Below are 13,168 nucleotides of genomic sequence, written 5' to 3'. Positions count from 1 at the left end.
AATGGATGGTCACATTCAATGCTGCTAAGACTAAGCTTGTTTCCTTCAATAACTACAAGAAACCTTCTCTACCACCAATAGCAATGGCCAAGAACACATTGCCTGAAAGTACTTCTTTTAAACTCCTCGACCTAACGTTTACAGGAAATATGAACTGTAATAGATACATTGAGAGCATTGCCAAGGCTGCTGCAAGGAAGGTTGGCTCCCTCTACCGTGCTAGAAAACTACTTACGCCTGACAGTATCCTGTACCTTTATAAGGCCACCATCCGCCCATGTATGGAGTACTGTTGTCACATCTGGGCTGGTGCATCTGCTGCTTGTCTCTCGCTCCTGGACAGGGTTCAAAAGAGAGTCGCCAACCTGATAGGTCCTGAACTGTCATCTAGGCTTCAGCCTCTGTCCCATCGACGAGATGTTGCATCCCTCTGCCTGTTCTACAAATACTTTAATGGTGAATGCTCTGAGGAACTGCAAACACTTGTACCTCCCCGACGTAACTACCCCCGACAAGTTACTAAGTCTCATCCCTTTACAGTAGAGATCTCTAGGTGCAAGAAAGCCTTTTACTCCAATAGTTTCTTCCCCAAAACTGCGGGTCTTTGGAACTCCCTTCCGGGATTCTGCTTTCCCAACTGCACTGATATGCAAAAGTTCAAGTGTAATGTTAACAAACATCTTTCTACTCATCTCCCTTCATAATGACCCTGCTAATTAAGCCCCTGATAGTAGCCCCCTGCTTCAAAGTGGCACTGTGCCTTGTTTGGGGTGAAAATTGAATAAAAAAAAATAAAAAAAGTCCGTATTAATGTATTCAATATAACTCGAAGAAAAATTAATTTCTCAAACTACTGATATTATCATTGAATTAAGCATTGTTTATTCAATATTTTCAAACAAAAAATTATAATTGCAAAAAATATTCCTACATTTTGTTTTAGATTACATGTTTCACAAAATTTTAATGTGTAAGATTCTAATATTTTCCTTGCTTGCATGAACGTCAAACTTTCAGCGTAACATAATTTTTATATAATCTTTAAAAATAATTTTTTTTTTAATTTAAAGCCGGAACACAGAAAAATAATTAAATTAAAAAATGGTAAAAATTATACAAACGTCCATGAGAAGAATGTACGGATGCACGGCTGGTGTTGGAAAAAAGAAAGAAAACCAGCAGCCCCCTACCTCCGTTTAACTACCCCATGTCATTTTCAGAGTCTTTTGATTTTCTGACATTTTGGGCTTCCATAGAATCATCGCTTACACGACTTTGTTTATTTACACTTTAATGAAGATAGAATTTTTCGCTTTTGTGGTCTAATGCAGCTATTTTTTTTTTTTTTTTTTTACTGATTACCTTTGAAATAGACCCAGAAAACTCATATTTATCTTTCAAAGGATTTTTACAATGAATTTATTTAACTTAGCTGAATTTGTTAGCTCGCTGTGAAAACATTTTTCATTATAATTTTTGTTTTTTTAAATTTTTTTTCACTTGTATAAACATTTTTTTTTCCTTTTGGAAATTAACTGGTAATCTGGAAGAAAGAGACAGCCTGTTTCCTCCGTTTGACTATAGGTGGCGTTACTGTCTGTTCATCCAGTTACGGAAGCACAAAATGTATATAATGGCACCCTTGAAATAAAAATAAATGTTTTTGTTATATTTTAATTTTAAACATGTTTTTTTTTGTTTTTTTTGCAAACATATTTAAGTTTTATTTTTCCAAACATTTACGTTTTGTTGCTTGTTTATTTTTAAACATTTACGTTTTTTTTTTTGTTTTTACGTTTTTTTTTGTTTTTACATATTTTTTGGTTTTTACGTTTTTTTTTTTGAAAAAATAAAACTTAAATATGTTTGCAAAAACAAAAAAAAAATGTAAATATGTTTAAAAAATAAAACTTAAATATGTTTGCAAAAAAAAATGTAAATATGTTTAAAAAAAAAATGTAAATATGTTTGCAAAAAAACAAAACAAAAAAAAACATGTTTAAAATTAAAATATAACAAAAACATTTGAAGGGGACTAGGATATATAAATCCTAATCCCGTTACAAAAGAAATAATGAAACGAATGGAATTGAAGGAAACAACAACTCAATTGATGGATAAAATAAACGTGTTGTTTATTTACTGTTGAAAGAATGAATGTTTTAGATATAACATGTGTTCATGTTCGCGCGGGTGTAACCATCGTTCATTGCGGGACTGGTGTTGTAGAAAGAAAAGGAAATGTGTGTTCATCTCAAGTTTGGGTCACTATCGTTTGTTCGCGCGTGGGAAGAGAAGTGAGTAATGTAATAGAACGAGAAATTGCAGTCCATCGTGTAGACAAAGAAAAAGGATAGAGGGTTGACGTCAGTTAGCAGTCAGCTATGCGGAGGTGTTCTCAGGGACCAGTAGTAGATAGAGAGAGAAAGAGTGAGAATGTGTACGTACGACGGTCTGTTAACTTTTTGCCCCACATAGTAGCAAGTGGTGTGAAGCACGCGGTCGGTCCGTAGACCGACCAGCTCGAAAGCTGGCCCTAAAAGGAAGAAGCCGCTTATTGCTCTTTCTTTTATACTTGTTCCCGGTGGTCTTTTGCGCATGTGTGGATTTCCTTTGAAAGCGGAAGTAACGTTGTCCTTGTGTGCATACGTGTGCGCGTGTGTAAGCACATGTGTCTACGTTAGCGTGTGTGTATATACACGTGAATGTTAGTGTATGTACGCGAACGTGAATGTATGTACGTGTGTGGACGTGGGCGCGTATGTATGTGACAAGTCATATAGCTTGAAATGTGAATGTGTTTTTGTGTGAGACTAGAAAAGGCTCGCACACATTTATTTTTGTTTCAAGGGTGCCATTATATACATTTTGTGCTTCCATAACTGGGTGGACAGACAGTAACGCCACCTATAGTTAAACGGAGGAAACAGGCTCTCTCTTTCTTCCAGATTACCAATTAACTTTAGGTTTTAATCTTTCAAATATAATAAAAAAGTAGTCAGAAACCTACAAAAAAAAAAAAATGATGATAAACTGGCTTTTTTAAAATTTTTTAATTTTTTTTTTTTATTACATTTTCACCCCAAACAAGGCAAATTGCCACTTTGGTGTAGGGGGCTACTATCAGGGGCAACAACTACTGGGGTATTATGTAGGGATTTGGGCAGCAAGATGTCGGTTCACGTTACACTTGAACTTCTGAACGTCAGTACTGTTGGGGAAGCAGGGACCTGGAATGGAATTCCAGAGTCTAGCGGTTCTGGGGAAGAAACTATTGGAGTAAAAAGATCTTTTACATCTAGGGATCTCTACAGTGTGGGGGTGGGATTTAGCAGCCTGTCAGGTTTGTCGAGGGTGCTCACGTCGTGGGGGCACAAGTGATTGCAGTTCGTCAGAGCATTCACCACTTAAATACTTGTAGAAAAGGCAGAGGGATGCAACATTTCGTCGATATTATTCTCCTATTTTTTCCACCACTTTTGTCTGGACCCACTTATATCTTTGAATTCTCAACAATGAGTTAAAAATTATAAAATATACAAAATACTGTTAAAAACCCACAAATTAAATGGAAACAGTTATTCGCTGGGTTTCTAATGGTATTTTGCATAGTTTTTAAGTCTTTGTTGAAATGTCAAAGACATGAGATACGACACGGTCATTTTTCTTGTGTTCGTGTAACGCTCGACACTACTTGTTTTTTTTTAAGCGAATAAACATTTTACATTAAATAAAAACACTAAAAACGAGTTTATTTTATTATACACATAGGTACAAAAAAGTTGTCAGAAAACAAATATATAACAAACAAATGTTATCAAAGGCAAGATAAGTTACTTTTCTACCTAACCGGATAATTTTTTTGGCGTTTTTATTTATTCAGCTCAAAAAACATTCAGTCTTTATCGCTATATGTGAAAAAGACAAACGGTGGCGTGCTCGCTGTTGTATACGTTAAGTTTGGGAAAATGAGTTCAAACTAAAAACTATACAAAATACTGTGAGAAACTCACTCAATATATGCCAGCCTATGTCACGGTAACATATATTGAGTGAGTTCTGTAGTGGACTGGTGGATATATTATACATATCCCCCAGTCGTACAAAATAGGAGAAACGATTTGAATTGGGAAAGGAAAAATGAATTGCTTTGAGGAAGGAACGAACAACGCGTTTACTTGAATTAAACGAACTAGGATTTATTTTGTGAAGAAACAAATGAAAAAGAAGGGTACAACACATGTTCAGATTTGATGAAGTGTTTACTTAAGGGGGCGGTTCATTAGGAATTTGTTAACATTGGACTTGAGTCATAGGGAGAGAAAGGGAGAAAGTCAGTCCAGTTTGGTGTGTGTCTCTCGCTGTTAGCTGGTGAGAAGGAAAGTCTGTTGTAGTATAGAGAGAGAATGAGAAAAAGTCAATCCAGGCCATGGAGAGAGAAAGCATATAAAGTGTACATACTGTCTGTTAGCTCGTGCCTCATACATAGTCGCAGGGGACGTGACATGCGTGGGCGCCCCGAAAGGGGGGCAAATGGTCCGACGACCGCTCAGCTCGAGAGCTAAGTCGAAAAGGGCTGGAAACAGCTTGTCTCTTGCTTTTATAATTGTTTCCGGTGGTCTTTTGCGCATATGTGGATTTTCCTTGAAAGGGGAAGTGACGTCGTCCATGTGTGCATACGTGTGCGCGTATATGTGGGTACATGTGTGTACGTTAGCGTGTGTGTGTATACACGTGAATTTTGTTTTTTGTATCTAAAATATTTACCTTTCACAATGTTTAAGCCAACAAAGATTGTTTCAGACACACAAAGCAATTTTTAATGTCTAAACATAATTTATTGATCTATCTTGCGTTTCCTGATAAATATAATAAAGTGCTTCTCTGAGCTTCAATCTATGGTTCCCTCCCAGCCAAACTTTCATAAAAAGCACTCATCTAACTACAACCACTGTAACGTGGTCGTTTCTTTTTAATTGTTTTGTTACACTTCACACCTCTCGGACCCACACGCTGTCTGGTACCAACACAAAGGAACAAACAAATTATATAGGAGAAAAATAAAAATTGTAGTGGACTGGTGGATATATTATACATATCCCCCAGTCATATAAGATAGGAGAAATGATTTGAATTGGGAAAGGAAAAATGAATTGCTTTGAGGAAGGAACGAACAATATGTTTACTTGAATTAAATGAACTAGGATTTATTTCGTGAAGAAACAAATGAAAGAAAAGAGTACAACATGTGTTCATGTCCGCATTCGTCTCTTGCTGTTTACTGGTGAGAAGGAAAGTCTATTGTCATAGAGAGAGAAAGGGAGAAAGTCAATCCAGTTTGGTGTGTGTCTCTCGCTGTTAGCTGGTGAGAAGGAAAGTCTGTTGTAGTATAGAGAGAGAGAATGAGAAAAAGTCAATCCAGGCCATGGAGAGAGAAAGCATATAAAGTGTACATACTGTCTGTTAGCTCGTGCCTCATACATAGTCGCAGGGGACGTGACATGCGCGGGCGCCCCGAAAGGGGGGCAAATGGTCCGACGACCGCTCAGCTCGAGAGCTAAGTCAAAAAGGACTGGAAACAGCTTGTCTCTTGCTTTTATAATTGTTTCCGGTGGTCTTTTGCGCATGTGTGGATTTCCTTTGAAAGGGGAAGTGATGTTGTCCATCTGTGCGTACATGTGCGTGCGTTAGCGTGTGTGTGTGTATACGCGTGAATGTGAGTGTATGTACTCGAACGTTAATATATTTACTTGTGTGTACATGTGCGCGCATGTTTGTGTGTGCGCATGCATATGACAAGTAATATAGCTTGAGATGTGAACGCGTGTTAAGTCTCACACAAAAACACGCGTTCACATCTCAAGCTAAGGCTCGCGCATCTTTAACACCATTTTATATATCTTTTTAGTTTGAACTCATTTTCCCAAAACTTAACGTATACAACAGCGAGCACGCCACCGTTTGTCCTTTCCACATATACCGATAAATACTATATTGGGTTTGTATTACTGTGCACATAGATTCGAAAAAGTTATCAAAAAATAATATATATATATATATATATATATATATATATATATATATATATATATAACAAATAAATGTTATCAAAGGCAAGATAAGTTACTTTTCTACCTAACTGGATATGTTTTTAGTGTTTTTATTTAATGTAACATGTTTATTCAGCTCTAAAAACATAGTGTCTACCGATGTATTAAAAAATTAAAAATGGCGCCTGACTTTCTCTTTGGTACGGTAAGTTTGGGAAAAGGAGTTAAAAATAAAAAAAAAACTAGACAAAATACTGTTAAAAACCCACCGAATATGTGTCAGCCTATGTCACGATAACATATATTGAGCGAGTTTCTAACAGTATTTTGTCTAGCTTTTTTATTTATAACTCCTTTTCCCAAACTTACCGTGTCAAAAGAGAGAGTCGGGCGCCATTTTTAACTTTCCAATACATCGGTAAACACTGTATGTTTTTCGAGCTGAATAAACATGTTACATTAAATAAAAACACTAAAAACTTATCCAGTTAGGTAGAAAAGTAACTTATCTTGCCTTTTGATAACATTTGTTTGTTATATTTTTGTTTTTTGACAACTTTTTCGAATCTATGTGTACAGTAAAACACACCCCTAAAAACTATCCAGCTAGGTAGAAGAGTAATTTATCTTGCCTTTGATGACATTTTTAGTTATCACGTATTAGTTTTTTGACCTCGTTTTCGAATCTCTATGGATTGTAAAACAACCCCCATTTATTCATTAAATATTTGTTTTTGACCATTTTTTTTTTGTGTGTGTGATACAAAATGTCCAAATTAGGTAGTTTTATTTGCGACAGTCATAAATAAATATAATCTTTTTCTCTCTCTTTAAAAGATTAGTCATAAATAACAATAGTGAATTCGACCTTTGTTCAAGGTTAAAATTCACTTCAAAACCTTCCTTTTTTTTATTTTTTTATTCTGAGTCACGCGCATTTTTTTCTTATGACGTCAATCGCTGATAAACACCTACGATCAACAATTTTAACTTTCCGCGAACGTACCTAACCTAATTCCTTTAACCTAAACGAAAATAAAACCCAAAGTAAGAAATTAACTTATAATATTGTATTTATTCAATATATATATAATATATATACAAAAAATTAAATATTTCATGCTTATATATATATTTAAAGGTGTTGGTTATAAGGTACTATATCTTGAGCAGTGGCGTATGAATACCGTGAATAGTCTGCAACGCAGAAAAAATTTGATTTCGCCATTTTTAACGTCGCCATTTTAGTTGCTGCCTTTGACGACTGGAGACCATACAGATTCTTCTTCTCTTTTTGTTTGTCTTATGTAATTTAAAAAAAAAAAAAAAAAAGGTTTGCCAAAAAGTTCCTTCTGGGTTATTCGATTTTGTAATACAGTAAGTCAAGTTTGAAAAAGAAATCGTTTTTGGTTTATAATTTGCTTCTTTTTTTTTTTTTTAATTTTATCTCACTGAATTTTTCGATGTAATTTTTGGTAAAATTTTATCACCTTTTCTTTCGGTATTGTAAAAAAAAAGTTATTTGTTCTCATTTATTGTGATTTTTGACAATTATTCTTTGAGATTCTTTTAAAACTTTTCTAGTATTTTTTTAATCCGTAATTCCTATCTTGCCCACTTCGCCCCCCCCCCCTTCATATTTGACGACACAAAATCGGTTAAGTAGTCTGAAAGGCGATCACACAAAATTAAACCCAGGTCCATAAAATTTATTTTTATATTGTTGCGGTTTTGTTTTTAAAGCCTTTTGTGACAATATAAAATCTAAAATTGAAAAAAATCGGTCTATGTGCGCTGCTTGTCCGACCGAATACATGTCGTTTAAAATGGCGTCTTTTAAGGAGAAAAAAAAACTATAATTGAAGAACATCTCCTCCAGAAAATAAAAAAATTCAAAATTTTTTTTTCTTGGATTTTGATTCGTTGAAGGAATTTAATAAATTTTTTTTGTTTATGCACTTATTGAACCACGCTATTTTTAAATAGTATTTTCAAATTTTACGATGACTTTATGAAATTATTAGGTGAAAATACAGAATAGTTACAAAACGCGCCCCGCGCTCTCTCTCTCTCTCTCTCTCTTTCTCTCCAATGTTAAGAATGGCTTTCTAAATGTTTCAGCGTAGTGCATAAGACCAATTGTTTTGTTTGTTTTTAGAATTGCCCCCCCCCCCGATCTTTTGTGAGAATTTTAAATTGTTTGACTTGGGTGGGGAAGCCGAAATAAGTAAAATACTGCAGGAGTACCACTTAAAGTAACCCTCCCGATTTTTTTTACTTTTAATAGTATCCGCCCCTGGTTTTTTTTTTTTTTTTTTTTTTTTTGTATTATAGAAGTACTCCCCACGAAACCAAAAAGAAAATGAATACGAATATTGAAACTTCATGTGACGGTTTGTGCCATGAATTATTTCGAAACGATCGGAATTTATCAGAAACGAAAAAAGGAGCCGAGAATTTCTCCGGAAACAGTTTTACCGCAATTTGTGTCTTGCCCCGTCTGCAAGAATCCGTGTTCTTTCCGCGAGGAGAAGCATTTGTAGCGATGCACGAATTTCCAAACGATGAAGAGAACCAAAAAAAGAAAATACTGCCACTTCAATGTCAGCGAAAACAACGGGACATTTTTATCACGAATCTCAGCCTGGAAGGTCGTGTTCTTCGCAAATCATTTTGTTAGCCATCTTTTGGGACCTGTGCGAGAATGTCTGCACATGTCGAACCACTCCACCGCCACCGTGGATTGGAAGTCTTTTTGTTCGGAAGTATGCGAACACTGGCTGGAAAATCGAGATCCCATCGGTGGGGAAAATGTGGCTGTCGAGATTGGCGAAACGTTGATAATACGACGAAAACTCGAGCGAGGAGGAAGAATGTTCAGCCAAGTTTTATTTGGCGGAATCGAGCAGGTTTCAAAACGAAGATTCGTCGTTGGCTTAACTGGACCAAACGACAGGAGAGACGAACAAACGTTGCTTCCTTTAAATAAAGATTTCGTTTTACCGGGATCGATAATATACAGTGATTGGTGGAAAGCCTACGAAAACCTGTCCAGTTTATACGTGCATCATCATCATGACACAGTAAACTTTGTGGATGGGCAAGATGCAAGTGTACACACTCAAAATATCCAGCGGTTGTGGTTGGATATAAAACAGTGGGTGAGAGAAGGCCTGGCATTCGTGCGACACGTATGCACCAATATTTGGCCAGGTATCTTTTTGTGAAAAGCGAGTGACACGACCAAGTTGTTACACAAATTTTTTGTGCAGGCCAGCTTGCTCTATCGCCATATTGCTGAACTGGAGACGGAAAAAGCCCCTGACATGGAAAGTGAAACCCCCGACCTGGAGATGGTAAAACCTGACATGGGAAGTTAAACACCCCCCCCCCCCTTATTTGGAGACGGTAAAACCCTCTGAGATGGAAGGTTAATCCCCCCCCTCTTATATTGAGACGGTAAAACCCCCTGACATAAAAAGTTTACCAAAACATTTTGGCTGAAAAGTGATGTAATTAAATTTTAGTTTCTCATCCAAAATGGCGGACGAGTGTGACGTCACTGCAAATCCAGTTTAAAAAAAAAAAATAAATAAATAAACCTGTGCATTTTTTTTTCACTAGATTTCGATTGGACATTAAACCTAACATTATGAAATACACAAGTTCATTATTTAAATTTTTTTTTTTCTAGTAGAACGTCCTAGGAAATAGATCCTCCCCCTTTTTTTTTTTTTTCATGTTGAAACCAGTCGACGTCTAAACACAACTATTAAAATGGCGAAATTCTATAAATTTTCATTTTTTTTATAGTCGTTTGTTCTGAAAATGTAGACTAGCAGATTCTTTATTTTTGGTACCAGTTTCTCCGAAAATGGACTTTTTTTTTTTTTTGTGTACACTTATACTATTCTTCGGTTTCGTTCCGTTAAGATTTGATCATCGGCGACACTCGGCAAAGTCCGGTGATTGACGTCATGTTCCGGATAAAGCCGAGCGGACACTTAATAACGCCCTGTTCAAAATCTTCCCAAGTTTTTTTTTTTTTTTACATTATTGAAATCGACAGTCTTGCGTTGAAAAAAAATGTACCAAATGTTTCAAAAAACAAACAAAAGGGAAGTAAAAAAAAAAAAAAAAAAATGGGGGATCGATTTACTATAACGTTGTAACTAAAAAGTGAGCACCCCTTTCAAATGTCGATTAAGTTTTATAAATATAATCTGGTATATTAGTGTCCAATAATAATGGACTGAAAAATTACAGAAATTTATAGGGTAAATTTTTACGTGCTCCAACGACAGTATAAGCACCTCAACCTCCCCATGTTAAGAACGGCTTTCGGAATGCTCCCTCCCCACACACACTTCGAAAGCCGTTCATAACATGAGGGGGGGAAGTTGGGTGTTTATACTAGGTCGTAAAAAAAATAAAATATAGTGGGGGGGTGACGCTCGTACAGGTTCGCCAAAATATTTAAGAGGTTTCTAACCTGTTTTCTATTTACAGGTAAATTCGAGTCATAACCGCAAATGGTTCGGAATTACAAGCCCCGTCACGGCACAGCGAGGGAGAAGCCGTACACAGATGAGGCTTTTCAAGAGGCACTAAGGAGGGTGTCTGATGGCGAGTCGGTCAACAAAGTTTGCCATAAACTGGGCATCCCCAGGAGATCATTACGTGACAGGATTAGTGGTGCTCGGCCGAGCAACGTGACGGGAAGACCACGAGCGTTGCTTGCAGAGGAAGAGGATTGTATAGCAAGCCATGTTGCTGCCCTTGGTGACTTTGGTTATGCTTTTAACAAGACTGAATTACGCTATTTTGTTAAATCTTATTTGGATAAGTCTGGTAGGAATGTAGTTCAATTTACACACAATTTGCCTGGAATGGATTGGGTGGATGCATTTCTGAAAAGAAATGTCCAACTGACAAATGGTGTTTGTCTGAATATTGGAAGGAAGCGAACATCAGTGAATGTTAGTGAAATGGACAACTTTTTTGATCATCTTTGTGCGGCGCACGGGGGTATCATCCCACCTGAAAACTTTGTCAGTTGTGATGAAACTAATTTGCATGATAACCCGAAGGGGGGAAAACCACAAAGAGCAAAAGACAAGGGGATCCAGGTAGAGCCAGACAAAAATGCCGTCGTTGCTGACCTGCAAGCATCAACTTCTGGGGCATCCTCGCGGAAGATGCCTGCCAAGAAAATTAAACTTGCTTTGCAGAGATTTGTGAACGAATCATCTGACAGTGACGTTGGATGATCCTTCGGTCAGATAATGTCGGACCCTCTTTCCATAATTAAACCAGTAAATTTTTAAGACGTGCCCCAGCGTATTAATTACAGACACCCCAACTTCCCAATGTGAAGAACGGCTTTCGGAATAAATCCCCCACCCCCACCTCAAAAGCCGTTTTTGACATGGAATGATTGGTCGTTAAAAAATAGCATGAAATCAGTCGACGTTTGAAGGCCAAACTGCGTTAAAAATGGCAAAATTCTGTAAATGTTTTTTATTTTAGTCGTTTGTTCTTAAAACGTGGACTAAACTTATTCGTTTTGTTTAGATTTAATCATCGGCAAGGTTCGGCCATTGACGTCATTTTCCGGATAAAGCCGAGCGGAAGCTTAGATACGTCCAGTTGAGAATCTTCCAATTTTCAATTAAAAGCAAAATTAATATTGGTATTTTTTTTTTTTTGCAGAAATTGACTCTAATCATCGTGATTTTCCGTCAATCACGAATTAAGCCGAGAGTTGTTGAAATGTTAAATTTATTTAAAAAAAAAAAAAAAAAAGGTTATTTTGGCAATCCGGCATATTTCTCCAGGCTAGATTGGTAAAAAAAAAAACAAAAAAAAAACGTCATACTGCACTTTTTTTTTTTTTTTTTTTGTATGTGCTCATGCTGTGGTGATGAGGGAGAGATTGATGACATGGCAGGTTTCGGTGTCCGTGATTGTTTTTTGGGGGGCGGGGCAACCACTACAAAATTATTTATCCGTAAGAAAATATTCCCTAGAAACGGGTCTTAAAAACGGAACGGTAAATTTGCAAATGCCAGATTCGTTTTCAGCGACTTCAAAAACCCCTGAAATCAAACTAGAATGGTTGCTGTTACATTTAAAACTGAAAAGTAATATTTACCCTTTTTGCTTTTGTATATTAAACACCCCCCCTCCCTATCTCCTGACCTAGTGACCTCTACAGATTTTTTAATTTTTTTATCTATGTTTTGTAGTTTTTTTTTTTATTAACTCTTCAAAACATTTTATAAATCTCCACTTTATATTAAATTAGTTCCTATTTTTCATTATACGAGAAGGGTAGAAAGGTAATTTTGATACTTCTTAAAGTTTTACAACTTGGACATGGACGCCATATTTCAACAAATCTAATTAACGGATACTAGTCAATATTTTTTTTTTTTTTAAATTATTAAAAGAAAAGGTGACACTTTTATTCCAGAAAAATTAAATTTTTTTTTACTAAAATTTGGAACTTTTTGGTAAATATTTTTTCTCATTTTTTTCATTTTTTTTTATTTGTATTTTTCTGGTAAGATTGTAATCCGATTTTGTTTTTTAAATAAAAATTCCAATATTAATGAAATTTAAAACTAATTGTTTTAATCTTTTTCTTTCACAAGTTTTGCTCTTTTTCGCAGCTTTGAAACTGGTCGTTGAATGCCGAACTCTATCCTCCTCCTCCTCAGAAGGTTTTAGAAAAAAAAAAAGCACAAAAAACGTGACTTTTTAGCCATTTTCTTTGTTCCAATACTTTTTATAGAATCAGCGGTAAGACTACGCACACATTTTTCAACAAAATCTTAAGTAAAATAAAAAAAATTTCTATTTGCTTTGCCAGTTTTTGTCCCTTTATTTAAATTAATGGCCGCCTTTTTTTTTTTTTTTTTTTAGTTTTTGTTTTTATAGGTTTTTCCATCCCCAATAAAAAATGGCTTTAAAAAAGCATTTAAAAAGAATTAAGTATTTAAATAAAATTGTTTAAGAAAAAAAAAATCTCGTAAATATGAATAAAAGTTTTCTTTATCACAAATTTTTATACAAAAAATGACTTAAAGTTTTAAAATATTACGTGGAATAACTTC

At 35.6% G+C, this 13,168-nt stretch overlaps 1 protein-coding gene across 1 annotated transcript; it reads left to right on the top strand.

Annotated features, from left to right (window-relative positions):
- Positions 1-7,268: 7,268 nt before the first annotated feature.
- LOC145268660 (uncharacterized) lies at positions 7,269-12,916 on the top strand. Its single transcript, XM_080124145.1, has 2 exons — positions 7,269-7,427; positions 10,560-12,916. The coding sequence occupies exon 2, from the start codon at positions 10,583-10,585 to the stop codon at positions 11,318-11,320; it is 738 nt and encodes a 245-aa protein (XP_079980271.1). The 5' UTR covers positions 7,269-7,427; positions 10,560-10,582; the 3' UTR covers positions 11,321-12,916.
- The last annotated feature ends 252 nt before the right edge of the window (positions 12,917-13,168 follow it).

Source organism: Euprymna scolopes, chromosome 44 (genome assembly GCF_053919585.1).
Source record: "Euprymna scolopes isolate OS-2025 chromosome 44, ASM5391958v1, whole genome shotgun sequence".
Lineage (NCBI taxonomy): Eukaryota > Metazoa > Mollusca > Cephalopoda > Sepiida > Sepiolidae > Euprymna > Euprymna scolopes.
Note: the sequence above shows the minus strand (reverse complement) of the source record. Positions and strands in the feature narration are given on the sequence as shown.

Excerpts from the sequence above, each read along its gene's own strand:
- LOC145268660 (XM_080124145.1), top strand. The coding sequence starts at position 10,583 with ATGGTTCGGAATTACAAGCCCCGTCACGGCACAGCGAGGGAGAAGCCG.